General features: G+C 36.3%; 1 protein-coding gene across 1 annotated transcript in view; it reads left to right on the forward strand.

The window, feature by feature from the left end:
* Positions 1–19,125, forward strand: part of Pclo (piccolo presynaptic cytomatrix protein) — a 280,740-nt gene that overhangs the window by 129,088 nt on the left and 132,527 nt on the right. The window contains 3 exon segments of the mRNA XM_042684701.1: positions 2,658–5,870; positions 5,872–7,735; positions 8,097–10,114. Coding sequence (XP_042540635.1) covers positions 2,658–5,870; positions 5,872–7,735; positions 8,097–10,114 — 7,095 coding nt within the window.

A 19,125-nucleotide genomic window follows, 5' to 3' on the forward strand; every position in this document is an offset into this window, starting at 1 on the left:
GATCAAATAATATATATGGAATCTTATTCTTATATAAGAATGTCAAAGGCTGTTCTATATTATATTTCATGTAAAAAGTAAAAAAATTAAAATTTCTAATTAATGAAAAATAATAATTTTTCAAAATCAGTGATTTATATATATATATGTAATAAATGTTTACATATATATAATTTAGAAAGAACTATTTAAATCCATTCATGTTATTAAATAGTACATTACTAGACATAATATAAATACACCCTCTTCTATTTTGAAGCAATAGCCCTATGTAATAAGATGGGGGGCGGGGAGAAAATAAGCCAAATTAGGTCATCCTCATGTGAACTGTTTAGCCCTCCCTTAGACTTATGGTACTTAAAATACCTATTTCTAGATGAATAATTAGAGAAAACAATATTCAAATTACAACTTTTTCTATTTCATCTACTGCTTCTTTATTGATCTAATTTTCTCTTGTTAATAGATGCTATTAATCAATCAGTGGTAAGAAACTTGCATGTGTACAAAATATACGATTGCTCTAACCCATTCTCTCATAAGACAATCGGATAATGCAGAAAGATAAACGGATGGACAGTGGATAAATGCTTCCATATCTTGAGCTCTGTGTATAAAAGAAAACTCTTCAATTATTATTAATAACATTTTTAAGGATGAATATGTAGACACTTTAAATCAAAGAGATAAAAGATCTACTTCATGTGGCTCACAAGCTAGCAATGCAATCAAATAGAAAAATATTTACCCCATTTATGGGACTAGATAGCTGAAAGCTAGTTTAGCATGTATCAAAGTGAAATAAATATGTAACTTTTTCCTTCTGAATATTTCAACAAAACAAACATTTTGTATACTTTATACTTTCTTGTGTAGAATAAGAAGAGTCACTTGAGGGCAGGGATCATAATGACATTAGTACCAGCAGCAGATACTGATTAATCCTATGAAGTATGGGAAAACATTAGGACCAATAAGGGTGTGTGGATTGGAAGTTGTAATGAAGAGGGAAGGCTGGCATGGCCATGTAGAGAAAAGTCACATACAAAGGGGGCTTTAGGGAGGATAATTAGGATTTATGCATTAATATCTTGTGTAGTTCCTCTTGACTTCCTTTGTCACATTTTATATATCTGGGCCTAATCTTATTTTTGTAAAATGTCAGTAGAGTCTTCAGAGTCTGTTGTTTAAAACTATAATTTCTCAAAAAAATTCCTGGTAATTTTTTCATTATATTCAATGATTTTTTAAAGAAATAATAGTTATATTTCTTCCACAGATATATACATATGTATATACATATACATACACACATATATGTAAAACATGTATATTTTGAAATATATCTGAAATGAGCCAAGAAAGTTTGGTCTTGATAAATTTTAGAGCAGGCATGATTTCTATCAGACGTTTTATAGCTACTTTATTAAAACATCTTTAGTATTAAGAAAGATATAATCATAAGAAGATATATACCTGGACACAGGAGACTTCACACTTATAGTCCTAGCTATTTAGGAGGCTGAAAGCTAAGGATGCATTGTAAAAACATCCTGGGCAGACAATTCCATGAGACTCTCTCCAATTAACCAGCAAAAAGCTTGAAGGCAGCAGAAAGAAGGCAGCCAGGTCAAGAGCATGGTATATATCAAAGTGACCCACCTCCCTGGAAAGCCCATGTTCCTGCTCACAAAATTAGTTACTGTACTGGTTTAAAGGCCCTCCTTTTTCATAAAATGCAAAGAAGTTTTGAATTCCAATGACATAGCAAATATTTGTGAAACAGCTTTGAAGTGGGATGATGAAAATAAGTGTGATGAACAATTCCATGCAATAACAAACTGAGTATTTCTCCTTATGTGAACTGATAAATTCAACCAATTTTGTATAAAAGTTGCAAAATTGATCATTTTGAAACATGCATTCAGAATGATACAGAGAACGATATTAACAAATTAAAATATCTAGTGTTTTACAGATTCACAATATACTCTAAAAGTAGTGTTTTATTTGAATCCCATAACAAAAAAACAAAAAAAAAAGTTTGATATAGGAAGTACATGAGTTTGTGGCATGTTATCTACATTTTTATTAAGTAAAATTTCTTCCATTGTATACAGTTCCCAATCAATCAGATTGTCAATCCAGTGGTTCTTTCATTTCTTATCTTTTGCCAGACTTCTTCTTTATGTGACTTAATTCTTGTCCTGCACATCCTCAGATAAACCCATAGTTGACTATCTTTTGCCAGACTTCACAGACCAAAAGCATTTTCTGTGTTAATGACAGAATTATCAATAAAAGTTTTCTCAGCAATTTAAACTTCATCCTGGAGTAAATGGATTAAGCAGGATAATATATTTGAAGGAAAATGAGAGAGGAAGAAAAGAAATGTAATGTGTATAGTATTGACAGAAAAAAAAATCAAATACTATTGAGTATTAACCTGTAAATTAAGTTGAGGTTAAATGAACACTAACTTCAATCATTAAATATCAACTGTTTTCATTTTAACTTTTTTTTAAAATTCTGGCATGTGGTTGAATAGTTGCCATAATTATTTCTCAGTTCTTAGTGGTTGTTTGGGAGTAATGGAGAAGCTATATGCAAGTAGTTCAACCACATTAAGTTTGCCTATATCTTTTCCTTTCTGCTAGGAAAAGGAAGAGGATAAATCAGAAACTTCAAGTTCTCAGCAACCTAAAAGCCCACAAGGACTCAGTGACACAGGCTATTCTTCTGATGGAATATCAGGTTCTCTTGGTGAAATTCCAAGTCTTATTCCAAGTGATGAAAAGGATCTGCTAAGGGGACTCAAAAAGGACTCCTTTTCACAAGAAAGCAGCCCTTCCAGCCCTTCAGACTTAGCAAAGTTAGAAAGTACAGTGCTATCCATTTTGGAAGCTCAGGCAAGTACGCTTGTTGATGAAAAGTCAGAAAAGAAAATCCAGCCCCATATGGTTTCTTCCGAGCAATCTAAAGATCAACAGAAAACTCAAATTTTATCTGAAACCCTGGAAAGTACTATTTCAAAAGAGGAGCTCAAGGAGAACCAAGAAGAAAGGAAAGACTCTTCAAAAAAAGATAGCCTACAAAGTATTCCATCCAGTAAGGACCACAAAGAAATATCTGCATTTGTGGAGGATGTAATTGCAAGAAGGCAGCCCTATGACTCAGTTGAAGACAGCAGCGAAAGTGAACACTCACCTGTTCCCCAAAGAAAACGTAGAACCAGTGTTGGTTCTTCAAGCAGTGATGAGTATAAGCAGGAGGACAGCCAGGGATCAGGGGAAGAAGAAGACTTTATTCGGAAACAAATCATAGAAATGAGCGCTGATGAGGATGCCTCGGGTTCTGAAGACGAAGAGTTTATCAGGAACCAACTCAAAGAGATTAGTAGTATCTCGGAGAGCCAGAAGAAGGAGGACACAAAAGTGAAAGGGAAGGGAATGGCAGGGAAACACAGGAGACTAACTCGAAAAAGTAGCACAGGCTTTGACGATGATGCAGGAAGGCGTCATTCATGGCATGATGAGGATGATGAAACATTTGATGAAAGTCCTGAACTTAAATACAGGGAAACTAAAAGCCAGGAGAGTGAAGAACTTGTTGTCACTGGGGGAGGAGGGCTACGTCGGTTTAAAACGATCGAACTCAATAGCACCACGGCAGATAAATACTCTGCAGAATCATCACAGAAAAAAACCACTTTGTATTTTGATGAAGAGCCAGAACTAGAAATGGAAAGCTTGACAGACTCACCAGAGGACAGGTCAAGGGGAGAAGGATCTTCTAGTCTCCATGCTTCTAGCTTCACTCCCGGCACATCCCCTACATCTGTATCCTCACTTGATGAGGATAGTGACAGCAGCCCAAGTCACAAAAAAGGTGAGAGTAAACAGCAGCGCAAAGCTCGGCACAGGTCACACGGCCCACTTTTACCTACTATTGAAGATTCTTCAGAGGAAGAAGAATTGAGAGAGGAGGAAGAACTACTAAAAGAACAAGAAAAGCAGAGGGAACTAGAACAGCAACAAAGGAAGAGTTCCAGCAAGAAATCAAAGAAAGATAAAGATGAACTTCGAGCTCAGAGAAGGAGGGAAAGACCAAAGACACCGCCTAGTAATCTGTCTCCCATCGAAGATGCATCTCCAACAGAAGAATTACGTCAGGCAGCAGAAATGGAGGAACTCCACAGATCCTCTTGTTCAGAATACTCACCTAGCATCGAATCAGAGCCAGAAGGTTTTGAAATCAGCCCAGAAAAAATAATAGAAGTACAAAAAGTATACAAATTGCCCACAGCTGTGTCTTTATACTCCCCAACAGATGAGCAAGCTGTTATGCAGAAAGAAGGTGGTCAGAAGGCATTAAAAAGTGCTGAGGAGATGTATGAAGAAATGATGCACAAACCCCACAAATATAAAGCTTTTCCAGCTGCAAATGAACGAGATGAAGTGTTTGAAAAGGAGCCTTTGTATGGTGGTATGTTAATAGAAGATTATATTTATGAGTCTTTAGTAGAAGATACATACAATGGGTCTGTAGATGGAAGCCTGCTAACAAAGCAAGAAGAAGAAAATGGGTTTATGCAGCAGAGAGGAGGAAGAGAGCAAAAAATAAGACTTCCAGAGCAGATTTATGAAGATCCTATGCAGAAAATTACAGACCTCCAGAAAGAGTTTTATGAGTTAGAAAGCTTACATTCACTTGTACCTCAACAAGACATTGTTTCCAGCTCTTACATTATTCCAGAAAGCCATGAGATAGTGGATCTGGGTACTATGGTTCCATCTACCAGTGAAGAAAAAAAATTGTTGGATGCTGATGCTGCCTATGAAGAACTCATGAAACGACAACAGATGCAGTTAACACCTGATACCACCCCCACTCACCCCACCATTGGGGAGGACATGATAGAGTCCACTTTGGACTTTGACAGGGTTCCAGATGCATCTTTGACATCGAGTGTCCTCTCAGGAGCATCCCTTTCTGACTCAACCAGCAGTGCAACACTCTCTATTCCTGATGTTAAAATAACACAACATTTTTCCGCAGAAGAAATTGAAGACGAATATGTAACCAACTATACAAGAGAAATTCAAGAGATAATTGCCCATGAGTCACTGATTTTGACCTACTCAGAGCCTTCGGAAAGTGCTACTTCTGTTCCGCCATCTGACACACCTTCTCTCACATCATCTGTGTCTTCAATTTGCACCACAGATAGCTCTTCGCCCATTACTACCTTGGATAGCATAACCACAATTTATACAGAGCCAGTGGACATAATTACTAAGTTCAAAGATTCAGAGGAAATTTCTTCATCAACTTATTTTCCAGGCAGCATTATAGACTACCCAGAAGAAATAAGTGTGTCTTTAGACCAAACCACTATGTCAGAAAGTAGGAGTTCTGACCAAGTTGGAATTTTCCTATCTGACATAACACCTTCAGTCACATCAGTAGGAACTAAAGTGGAAGATCTAATGACTGACACTATTTCCACTGACTGTCCTGTACCTGAAAAAGAGTCTATAAAAAAAGGAAAGAAGGAAACTGGAGATGGAGTTATTCTGGAGGTTTTAGAAGCTTATGAAGATAAGATAAAGGAGAATGAGGATGAATTAGCAAATATGAGCTTATCTGAAACTAGGTTTGAGAAACCAATGTCTTCTGCAGTAGCTCCACCAATAAAAGAGCAGCTTTCAGATGCGTACTCAATATCCAGAAAGGTCTCTGGTCAGGAAAACCTTCGATCACAGTTACCATCTGGCACTCCTCGTGTTTCCTCCCGTCCAACGAAATCTCACCCATTTTTCCGAAGTACTTCTTTGGACATATCAGCCCAACCTCCCCCACCTCCTCCCCCTCCCCCCTCCCCCTCCTCCTCCCCCTCCTCCACCTCCTCCTCCCCCACCATTACCCCCTTCAACTGCACCTAAACCACCAATTCATCCTAAAAAAAAATCATCAGTTGCAGCTCCAGTGACTACAACCACTGCAGGCACACTCCTGGCTGATGCTGTTATTGCTATAGAGACCACAGCCGCTCGGAGGAGTGATGGGTTACCTGGGACAAAAATATGTACCTCCGCACCTCCTCCTGTTCCTCCTAAGCCTTCTTCAATTCCTTCTGGACTTGTATTTACACACAGACCTGAGCCTAGCAAACCTCCCATTGCTCCCAAGCCAACAGTTCCTCAACCCCCAGTAACCATACAGAAAACACCAGATGTGCACCCTAAACCAACAGGTCTATCACTAACTTCAAGTATGTCCTTAAACTTAGTGACTTCTGCAGATTATAAATTACCTTCCCCCACCTCTCCCCTTTCCCCACACTCTAACAAGTCCTCCCCTAGATATTCTAAATCTCTCATGGAAACTTACGTGGTTATTACATTACCATCTGAGCCTGGGACTCCAACAGATTCTGCAGCTAGTCAGGCAATTACCAGTTGGCCCTTAGGATCACCCCCAAAAGATCTGGTTTCCCTTGAACCAGTGTTTTCTGTAGTCCCTGCTACAACAGCTGCAGAAATGCCAAGTTCTTCACAACCGAACTTGTATATCTCAGGAGCTTTGGAGCCCTTTTCTGCTGTCCCTGTTGCAACTCCATCTTCGTTTCAAGTGGGTCCAACTTCACTTCAACAGTTTCCCACAACCAGAATCTCAAAGCCGGAAGTTTCAGCAACCAGAAGTACAGTCCCAAGTGTTGGTCCCAGCAGTATTTCTATATCAATTCCTCCAGAGCCTCTTGCACTCGATAACCTACATTTAGAAAAGCATCAGCATAAGGAAAATGGAAAGTTGCAACTTGCTAATGATGTCATTGATTTGCGAACAATACCAAAACCTGAAGTTAAAGCAACGGAGAAATGTATAGATCTTTCTGCTTCTGCAACAGATGTGAAAAGACAGACCATAGCACATGATGTTTATGGGAGACAGATTAGTGCTGTCCAGCCTTCTATTATAAATCTCAGTGCAAGTCCATCATTAGTGACTCCAGTAACCCTGGACACTCACATGACTATTGTCACTTGCACAGCGACTACAAGTTACACAACAGGTACAGAAAGCCTGGTGGGTATAGAGCATAAAATGATAACACCGCTCCAGCTTACCACAAAGCCTGCTGAGTCTCCATACAGGACACCAAGTGGCCAGGCCTTTCCCACAGTTAGGGAAGAAGCACCAATAAACTTGTCTTTAAGTACTTCAGCACATGCAGGGGCAGCAGCTGTCTCTGTGCCTCCTGTTGGTGTCACAAATGGATGGACTGATGGTACCACATCCCATGGAAACATTGATGGGGAAGTGGTAGATCTCAGTACAACGAAGTCTCATAAAACTGTTGTTACAGTGGATGAATCTACTTCAAATGTGGTAACCAAAATAATAGAAGATGATGAAAAGCCTGTTGATTTGACTGCTGGAAGAAGAGCTGTGTGCTGTGACATGGTTTATAAGTTACCTTTTGGAAGGAGCTGTACAACACAGCAGCCTGCCACTACTCTTCCCGAGGATCGCTTTGGCTATAGGGACGACCATTATCAATATGATCGATCAGGGCCATATGGTTATAGAGGGATTGGAGGAATGAAACCATCCATGTCGGATACCAATTTAGCAGAAGCTGGGCATTTTTTCTATAAAAGTAAGAATGCTTTTGATTATTCTGGAGGAACTGATGCAGCAGTAGATCTAACTTCAGGGAGAAGTACAACAGGTCAGTATCCTATGGCAACAGATCTTTCCTTGAAATATCATTATGATGTTCCTCATCTCATTTCAGGATGAAAATGCGATCCCTATGCCAATTTTATTGCTTCTCTTTCTTTTGGATGTTTTGACAAGACATTTTGGAGTACATGTGCCCTTTTGTTTCTTCATTATTTTTTTAATTTGTTCTGCCCAAGTCACCTGCATGTGCCTGCATGTTCAACATTGCTTTTCTTCTGCATCCGGTTAGGTTAACCTATGGATTTGCATGCAGTCCTATTCATTATGTTCATCAGGATGAGAGGGCTTTCAGAACCAAAAATCATCCCATTCTGAGAACTGGACTATAACTCTGCCCTGTATTTCAGGTGAGGTAATGGATTATTCAAGCAAGACTACAGGTTCATATCCAGAAACACGACAAGTCATTTCAGGAGTTGGGATTAGTACCCCTCAGTATTCCACAGCAAGAATGACTCCACCTCCAGGACCCCAATATGGTGTGGGGAATGTTTTGAGGTCATCTAATGGTGTTGTCTATTCTTCAGTAGCAACGCCAGTCCCCTCCACCTTTGCTATCACCACACAGCCTGGCTCCATCTTCAGCACCACTGTGAGGGATTTGTCTGGTGTTCATGCCGCTGATTCAGTGACTTCATTATCCACCCTGCAGCAGACACAGCCAATGCCTAGGTCATATTTCATAACAACAGGTGCATCTGAAACAGACATTACAGTGACTGGTGTTGATATCAGTGCCAGTTTGCAAACCATCACTATGGAAACTCTGACTGCTGAGACCATAGACACTGTCCCCACGTTAACCACAGCATCCGATGTGTTTCCTGAAGTGGTGGGAGACGAGAGCAGTCTTATAATTGTCCCTGAAGAAGACAAGCAGCAACAGCAACTTGACTTAGAACGGGAGCTCTTGGAATTGGAGAAAATTAAGCAGCAACGCTTTGCGGAGGAACTGGAGTGGGAACGTCAGGAAATTCAGAGGTTCCGAGAACAAGAAAAGATCATGGTTCAAAAAAAACTGGAGGAGCTGCAGTCTATGAAGCAGCACCTTCTCTACCAGCAAGAAGAAGAACGCCAGGCCCAGTTCATGATGAGGCAGGAGACACTAGCCCAGCAGCAATTACAGCTGGAGCAGATACAACAACTGCAACAGCAGCTTCACCAGCAGCTCGAGGAGCAAAAGATTCGCCAGATCTACCAGTATAACTATGACCCTTCTGGAACTGCTTCTCCACAAACCACCACAGAGCAGGCCATGTTGGAAGGCCAGTATGCTGCCCCTGAAGGAGGGCAGTTTTGGGCCACTGAAGATGCCACAACCACAGCTTCTGCTGTGGTGGCTATTGAAATACCACAGAGCCAAGGGTGGTACACAGTTCAGTCAGATGGTGTGACTCAGTACATTGCCCCACCAGGCATCCTGAGCACTGTTTCAGAAATACCTCTGGCAGATGTTGTTGTAAAAGAGGAAAAACAGTCTAAAAAGAGAACCTCTGGAGGTAAAGTTCGGGGACAGTATGATGAGGTGGGAGAATCTATGGCAGAGGATCCTAGAAATTTTAAGAAAATCATGGACAGTGGTGTACAGACAGACGATGAAGATGCTGCAGATCGGAGTTATGCAAGCAGGAGAAGAAGAACTAAAAAGAGTGTGGATACCAGTGTGCAAACTGATGATGAAGATCAGGATGAATGGGATATGCCTTCCAGATCAAGGAGAAAAGCCCGTGTTGGGAAATACGGCGACAGCACGACAGAGGCTGACAAGACCAAACACCTTTCCAAAGTCTCCAGCATAGCAGTTCAGACAGTCGCAGAGATATCTGTGCAGACTGAACCAGTGGGAACCATAAGAACACCCTCCATACGAGCACGAGTGGATGCCAAGGTAGAAATAATTAAACATATTTCAGCACCTGAAAAGACTTACAAAGGGGGCAGTTTAGGATGTCAAACAGAAGCAGATTCAGACACACAAAGCCCTCAATATCTGAGTGCCACATCTCCACCCAAAGACAAGAAACGCCCAACACCTTTAGAGATTGGGTATTCTTCCTCTCACCTTCGGGCAGATTCCACAATCCAGCTGGCTCCTTCCCCACCCAAATCTCCAAAAGTCCTTTATTCACCCATCTCACCACTTTCACCAGGCAAAGCCTTAGAATCAGCCTTTGTACCTTACGAAAAACCCCTCCCTGATGACATAAGTCCACAGAAAGTACTGCATCCAGATATGGCTAAAGTTCCCCCAGCAAGTCCTAAGGCAGCCAAGATGATGCAGCGTTCTATGTCTGACCCCAAGCCTCTGAGTCCAACAGCAGACGAAAGTTCCAGGGCTCCTTTTCAGTATACCGAGGGCTTCACGGTAAGAGTGATTCTTTTCAGTTAGAAGACAATGGATGAGTTGATGTTAATCATTTATTTGCACACTTTAGAAGGTAACTGAACTCCTAGTGTTTTAGAGGCCTAATGGTAAATTTCAGGGAGGACTGTTGTATGATAAGTTTGAAGAGGAAACAGGAAAGCCACATTCACTTAGAAACACCAAAGAAAAAAGGCTTTTATTGAGGAAATGGAGAAAGAAGTTTTATTATCTTATGACTTAATGGGATTGAAGATTATTTGCTAACATTGTTATCTTTCACATCACAGTTGCAGGCTGGGTTTTTGTGAATGCAATTTAATATTCATTTCCTAGCATGATGGAATAAGCATTGAATATAAACAGATAAGACAAAGGATAATCCTCAATACAGATCAAGGACACAGGAATTCATTAAAAGGATGGTTGGTTAGGATTATTTACCTTCTTCCAGACAGCAAGTTTGCATTAAATAGGTAAGAATGCAGAGCTGGGCACACATTTCTCAAAGCCAGCTGCTTCAGAGGCAGAAGTAGAAGGAACCTCTCTTCAAAACCAATGAGGACAAAGTTAATAGGAGATCCTATCTGAAAAACAAAGTAAAAAAGCAAAGGACTAGGGATGGCCCAGTAGTGTTATGATGGCTTAGCAAGTATGACACCCTTCATAATGCAAAATTAATAATAATAATAGTCATAATAATCATAATAATAAACTTAAAAGCTTAGGACACTTACTGATGAACATGTAATACAGTCATTATGGTTTGCACATGTTTATTCTGTGTCTGGCATCTTCCTTAAATCCAGGTGATCCTTAATTTAATTCCAGTATTAGAGAAGCAAAAGTAATTTGTATGTTTGTTTCTATAATAGAGATTACAATGCCTAACAAGGGAACAACAAAAGTATATTAGAAATATTTGGTGAATATCTCCATAGGAAGTATTAATAATTTTCTTTAAAAGTAAGCATATTATGATTGAGAAAATCTAATTGTTTAGAAAATGGTTAATAAATATAATAATTCAATGTAGAAGTCTGTTTACTTTAAAGATTCCTTAATGCACAAGTTTTTGAATTCTAGGTCTTCACCCCTAAGTCTTCTATTGTTATTTTTTCTGAGATATTGCTGTATCTTTCAGAGCTTTTTTGTTAAACATTGGGTCAAACTGGAAATTATATCATTATATAAAGCTAAATTTTTAATAGGTATATCAGTTTTAATAGTCATATTCATAATTTTCCTTTCTGTTTTTTTTCCAGTCCTGGATTTGAACTCAGGGCCTGTCCCTGAGCTTCTTTTGCTAAAAGCTAGCATTCTACCTCTTGATCTACAGCACCATTTTTTGCTTTTTCTGTTTATGTGGTACGAAGGAATCAAATCCAGGGTTTCATATCGGCACTCTACCAATAAGACACATTACCAGCCCCTCCTTTCTAGTTTTATAGTGTTCCCCCCACCCTGCCCCTGTGTCCGTGAAGTATCTCTAGCATCAGATCTATAACTATTTTATAAAGATGGCATAAAATCTGTCTCTCCTATACCACAAGTCTATTGTCACGTCTAGGAAAAGTTAATGTAGCATGTTCTCAGAATGTCAAGTGAGAAAGTGACATCCATTGGAAGAGATAGCAGTGTGAATTCAAACAAGTTTGTTTAGAGCTACAAGGCACCAATTCATTTCAAGGCATCTCTCTTAAAATATAACAACATTTTGGTGATTTTTTTAAATCAAAAAGATGATAGTTGCACCTCATATAATAAAAATATTACTTTTCCCTATTAAAAAGATTACTTTAAAAACGTTACCCACCCCATCCAGATGGCCATAAACTACACAGTCTATTAAGTGTTGTACTCTTAGACTTACTTAAAACTGTATTGTAAGAGACACTTTTATTGAATTTTTTAGTGTTCTAGAGTGTAAGCCAGGCTCCTGTTGAAAAGCAGATGGTATTCATGATTGTTACAAGAATATGTTTTGCTTCACTGATTGCTGTTTTGATAGCTATTTTAAGAATTTTTGGAACCCTTGAATGTTTTTTTTCTGAGAGCAATTTCCATAGCCTAAATTGAGAAATTCTATTTCTGTTAAAATTTTATTTTTATCTTCTACTAAAGTATAGAGATTTAAAAAAACAATGGCTATGGTGACCAACGGGACTTGAAAAATAGTAGCAATTATTTTTCATTACTCTTTTTCAAAAGCAACATACAAAATCTATTTATTAAAAACTTACTGAGAAAATCAGTTTTTAATAGTGTTACTTAAATGTTAGTATTTCCATATTTTCTTTTAATGTTCTTTATAATTAAAACCTTGTACCTTAAAATACAACTGTTTTAAAACTCAAAGAAATACATTAGAATGTTTCAAAATAAATATGCTCCAAAATAAATAGCAGTAAAATATTATGTAGCCGGTAATAGTAAAGAGCACATATTAATATCAATTGAGAAAAATGAATGCACATACACAAATTTCACTAAGTATTTATATTGGTCTTAGTTTAGTAATTATTATCTATTATTTTATTAGGGTCAACATTTAAGGATTAACTTAGAAAAAAAACCTTTGCATAGTAAAGAAAACACTACATTGTTTTCCTTTCCAACGACTTAGATCTTTCAAAATATAAGAAATAACATTTTAAGGAACATATTTATATTCCTGTTGACAAGATGTTTGATAGTGAAATACTTTAGCCAAAATGTAACAGTGAATATTCTGACATACAGACTTGCTAACACTCTGATTTCACTAATTGTCTACTACTGACAGAATTTAACAACAGAGAGATCATCATTTGACATTAGTTAGCTACCTAAGTATTTTAAACAATTCATTTTACATTCTATTTTAAACAGTTGTGAAGTTTACACACATACATACACATACTTCTGTTTTATCTGTTTATGCTTCTACAAGTTACTTAATATTCAGGACTTGCTAATTTACTGTTTGCTGTCACTTATAAAAATGAACAAGTAACTACAAATGATTACAACATAAAAATTTGGAAAACTTTTGGGTATATGTTGAGATATACCTTATATAATACCATCACAACATGTTCTTCTTGTTTTTTGATATGTTCTTATAATTATGTTCATCATAATATACATTTTTATTAGGCATATGTTGGTGTAAACAGGAATTCATATGTGTATACTGGTATATAAATACTTAAAACTTGTAGTCATATAATTAAAAAATGTTTCACATGCAGTTGCCTGATTGAAATACAAATTGTTTTTATATTCTTTGTTTATTTTATTTCATATTTTAAAGATAAAGAGTTCTAAGATTATCTTTGCATCCCTATATCAACCCAACACAATTCTGTATGCATCAAAGTGGGCCTTAGTATTAACAGGCTTTTCTTTTTAATACTCAGTGTTCTCTTGGGTTATGAGTAGAGTTTGAATTAAGAAGACACTAGTATAATTGTGGTAAGGTAAATTGAGTCCTAAATGAACTAACTAAATAAACTGTTGTACGTTAGCCTAAACTATAAATAGTAGAGGGGAATTTTATTTTAACTTTAAGAACAACTTGTATGGATTTCAAATTAAAACAGTTGAAAAAATAACAATAATCAATGAAAATAAATAAGAAATTTTTAGCAAGACACTACTAGCTCACATTTGTAATCCCAAATACTCAAGAGGCTAAGATTTGGAGGTTTGAAAACAGCACTGGTAGGAAAGTTCTGTACAATGCCAGCTAAGCAAGCAAACTAGCCAAGCACAATGCCCTGCATTTAAACTCTAGTCCCACCAAAAAAGTAAAAACAAAAGTGAAATTATCAAGAAGTGTTATTGCAGTATTCTTTTACCTGGCTGAAAAAAAAGATGCTACATCTAATAATATAAGACAGCAAAATAAAGCTTAGCATTGGGAAAGAAATAATTCTTTCGCATGAATCCAAGTTCAGTTAAATTGGAAGACTTGAAGTTGATTACTCCTGTCATTCTTTCTCTCCTTTCTGCCCAATTAAATAAGTAAAGTCTATAAAAATACATGATTTGTTCTGCCTCTCTGAAAAACCATTTTAGTGACAAAAATAAACCACTCTAAATAGGTTGGACCAACCTTTAATTTCTTATCCATTAGATAGTATATTTTACTATGACAGGATACAGAAAGCCCTCATTTTTTTCCTAACCAAAAAAATAATAAAAATAAAAACTAATCACAGAACTCAATATCTAGATAGAGAAAGTATTTGTATAGTTAGTTATTTACTTCTTTGAAACTTGAGCTACAGCCACTACTTAAAGAACAAATTATAGACTAGGAATATATCTCCATGGCACAGTAATAGCATTGCATATTCTAGAACCTGGTTAAAACTCCAGTGCTAAGAACAAGAGAAAGACCATATGCCAGGTGTTTTGATTCAAACCTTTAATCTGAGCTATAAAAGAGGGTGATGTAGTAGGATCAAGGACCAAGCCATTTCTGAACAAATTTGTGAGACCTTAATCTGAAAAATAACTACTTAAAAAAAATATATATATATGGTAGAGCTGCTGCCAAACGGGCACAGGGTCCCGAGTTTCAAACCTTAGTACCACCAAAAGAATGAATCATCCATTTAGAAAACCTTTTAATCATTAATTTGTACCTCAGTTCTCATGCATCAGATTTGTAGAACTATGCACTGAAAGGAAATATTACTCTAAAATGGTAGAAAAATATTCTCAGAGTTTTTAATACATTTTTATTGTAAAAATACTGCACAGAGGGGTTACAGTTAAATGAGCAAGGTAATGAGTACATTTCCTATCAAGCATTGTTACCTCCTCCTTTGTTTTTCCCCCACCTTCCCTTCCCTCTCATCTCCACAATTCCTTGCCTCCTCTCCACCTAAATTGTAAATTTCATTTTTCAACATAGTGTCTTGCACATCTCATTGTTACAATGTGTCAACTTTTATCTCTATTTAAGCATTTTGTTTTGTTTTTTTCCCTTCCCCTCCCAAAGCTAGAGTAGTGTATATACAAGATGCAGGGTACCGACATCAAATACAGTGAAAACAGGGGTTATACCATGGGGAAGATCATACAAAGAAACAAAATTCGCATGGTACATTATAATTACATTTTGTTTGATTTTGTTTTGGTTTTTATTTCTGTTTTTGTTTTTTTGCCAGTCCTGAGGCTTGAACTCAGGGACACTGTCCTTGAGCCTCTTTTTGCTCAAGTCTAGTGCCCTATCACTTCAGCCACAGTGCTACTCCTGGCTTTTTCTGAGTAGTTTATTGGAGATAAGAGTCTCATGGACTTTCCTGCTAGAGCTGGCTTCAAACCACTATCCTCAAATCTCAGGCTCCTTAATAACTACGCTTACAAGTATGCGCCCCTAGTGCCTGACTGTTCTCAGGTTTTTAAAAGCCCATGAGTTCTATCTTCTGGAGGAAATATATAAAATATTTCTTGACACAAGTTTAATTAAACTCACCATCCTTTAATCAATTGTGTGTAGTATTGTCTTCTAAATAGCCAAATGCTTCAGAAATACACTATGACAGCTGAGCACTTTACAATATTTTTTGTTTAATTTTGAGGGAGCTAGTTCACCTAGTTAAGTTACATAAGGAAGAAACATTGCAAACATAGATAGAAATATATTTTAACTATTTTAATGTAGAGTTTCAAGTTTGTGTTTTAGGCCTTGGAGAAATCAATTGTGAGAAATTAAAAAAAAAAGAACAATGGAGAGTCCTAGAATGTTTTGTTTAGGGAGTAAAAGAATCTGAATTATATATGTGTATACATATATGCACACACACACACACACATATATGCTAATGCTAATGAAATTTAGTGATGGATTTAAGCTGTTGTTACAATGATCCTTATATTCTCCTAAGCTTTAGATAGAAAGTTATTTAATCATTCTTTATATTGCTAATAATCTGATTCTCTGGAAACACATTATGTAGTAATCATAATTTCAATGATTCATGCCCAGAAATGAATAATTAGAGACCTACAGTTGATAACATAAAACACAGAGTTAATTTTGTTCTTCTAAATGCAACAGTAAATAAATATTTTATAGACACATTGGAATTTTGTAATATCTCATTATGGACCAATGATTTGTTTGAAAGTGTTAGCAATTGGTAACATTCAGTGTTCTAGAGTATAGAGTAACTATAACTGCCGGGAAAAGAGGGAGAATGATGTATTTTATTTTTTTAATTTGCAATAGTATCTTAGGAAAATTGTTTTAATGCTTGAAAATTTTTGTTAACTTTATATTCTGTTTCAGATTACTAACATAAACCACTTGAACTATTTTCTGATGAAAATAGCCATTAATCTCACTGTGGCACCTAAATATTTTTTCCTTGAAGAAGTAAGCCACCTGAGAGAATGGTATATAGCATTTAGCAATCTCGTACAGAAGCCCCCTTTAAAAGTTAATGGCTAATAAATAAGAAAATAAGAACTTTCTATGACTATTTTCTTTTATCTTTTATCTTTTATTTAGCATGCAGATTTAGCATGCATTCATATCTTTTAAATTCTGTGAATGTTTATTAATTACTGTATTGTTTCTCTTTATGCTGATAAGTCATCATGTTCATCAGTCTACCTGAGGACATAGAGAAAAGAACTGGCCCCATTAGGGCCTGACTTTTTATATGTGCAAAATTTGGCCTTTGGTGCATTATGTGATTTTCAAAGTCATGTTCAGAAAAATTCTATTCTTGACATTGTCATCCAACCAAACCTTAGTTGTATATTTAAGAGGAAAGGGTTAAGATGAGGAGGCTATATAACTCAAAAGATCTGTTAGAAAAGTTCTCTAATTTGAAATTAAGTGTATGGCTAATATAGTGACATTATAAAGGAACAACAACTCTCATTATTCGAGTTTTTATAATCAGAAGAACAAAACACAATTAAATTTTTTGTCAGTTGTCTATTTCCTGATAATATTCTTCAAGGTCCATCTACTGTATTGTAAAAAAGAAGAGAAACTTTGGGTAGCTTTAGTGAATTGCATGCAGTTGATGCTACTGAGATCATCTGTTGGTGGCCATTGGTGGCTGTGAAAACTAGGAAAAAGAAAAACTCAATTTTCTCATACTTTGCAGTATTGAGTATATAAAATATGCAGTGAGTCACTATTGACCAAATTAGATCACATTTCCAAAAGCATATCAGAGCATAATCAGATGAGAACTATGTTTTTTAATATTCTAAGTAGGTACAGGTAGCACTAGGAAAAAGCTTGAGTAGTTTAGAGATATGATACAGTTCTGAAATCAAATTTTGATATTAGGTGATAGAAATAATCAAATTTTTGAAGTTATGATTGACACATTTATTATTTTACAAAAATAAGGCATATAATCTTGAGAGGGAACACTTTTATTTTGCTTGTGTAGAATCAAACCCAGAGTTTTCACATATGAGGCAAGTATTCTATCATTGAACTCTAGCTCCCTCCATACCAGATTATTTTTTGAAAAATGCAAAAAAACAAAAAAAAACCCTGTAGCCACTATTAAGAAATGCAACATTAAAATTTGATTTTAACAAAGTATACACAGTACCTAGGTAAAAGTATTTTAAAATGTTAAATTGTTTTCTTGATGTCTTAAAATTTGAAAAGTGATACTATTTCAAGGCTGATTTTTAAAATTTAAAATATCATGGAAAACTAACCAATTAGAAATTAAAACTTCAGTGGTACTTTTATAATACTCTGAATTCATTCTATCTGCTTTCAAAATTGTTTATTATTAACATACAAGCAGGCACTTACTTATTGGTCACTTATAATTCTTTCTTTCTGCATGGTCTTGACCATTCTGAATGTTCATACAAATGATATCACATAATGTGTGGCCTATTGTGCTCAGTGTCTTTTCTCTGTTCTGTGTTCTAGGGTCTCTCACTTTGTAGCCACTAATATGCCTTCATATGGTAAAACTCTAAGATACATGCTGCAATTTACACAACTCCAATTTTTTCGCAATTTAATTGTATTCTTATTTGGAAAAGTAACTATTTTAGACCTTTAAATTATTTTAAATTTAATTAAAAGAGAAGTTTGAGAAAATTCATGATTTAATATAATTGAATGTGCTACCACAACTAAATAATAGCTATCATATAAAATATGTCAACTACTTGGGAAGTGAAATGAGTGTATAAAATTATTTTAAAAGAATACTGGCCTAGCCCTCCCAAATATTAACCCTTCTGAATGGTATACTATTTCTTTCTATGGTTAATAAAAACTTACACACACACACACACACACACACACACACACACACACACACACACACACGTACACATCTTGAGCTAATAGCCTATGAGTTTCTTAGAGTGATCTAATTTTGAAATATATAAGGAAACTTCATTCATTCGATGAGAAGAATCACAGAGAAATCAGTGGAGGTTATTTAATCTGCAATTTATTTGACAACCTCAAAAGTAAGACTTACAAAGTTATACTCAAGTGCAAGTAATTATATATTTATACAAATTTGGAACATAATGGTATACTGTCACCGTTTAAAATATATCACAGATTGTGATTCTATTGTGAGCTTTTCTTTATTCCTTGTAGAACAAGGCTATAAAAATATAGTCTTGGCTTGGCTTCTCTTTAGGGCCAGGAAGCTCTATACTAAGCCATGTACCTATTGTGTGTGTGTGTGTGTGTATGTGTGCGTGTGTGTGTGTGTGTAAAACCCTTGAGGCCACCGTTTTATTCCAATAAGCTATTTTTCAAATGTTTACCATGTTTTTAAATTTTATTTTATTGTAAAAATGCTGTACAGAAGGCTTACAGTTAAATGAGTAAGGCAATGAGTACATTTCTTGTCGAGCATTGTTGTTCTCCCACTATCCCTTCCCCTTGCCACATTCTTCACTCCTCCCCTTACCCCCGAAGTTGTAAAGTTCATTTCCAATATACTGTCCTGTGGGTATCATTGTTGCAATGGGTCATCCTGTGTCCTTGTTTCAGAATTTTG

The sequence above is a fragment of the Dipodomys spectabilis genome, unplaced genomic scaffold, assembly GCF_019054845.1.
Source record: "Dipodomys spectabilis isolate Male_0828 unplaced genomic scaffold, ASM1905484v1 ptg000089l, whole genome shotgun sequence".
Taxonomy (NCBI): Eukaryota; Metazoa; Chordata; class Mammalia; order Rodentia; family Heteromyidae; genus Dipodomys; species Dipodomys spectabilis.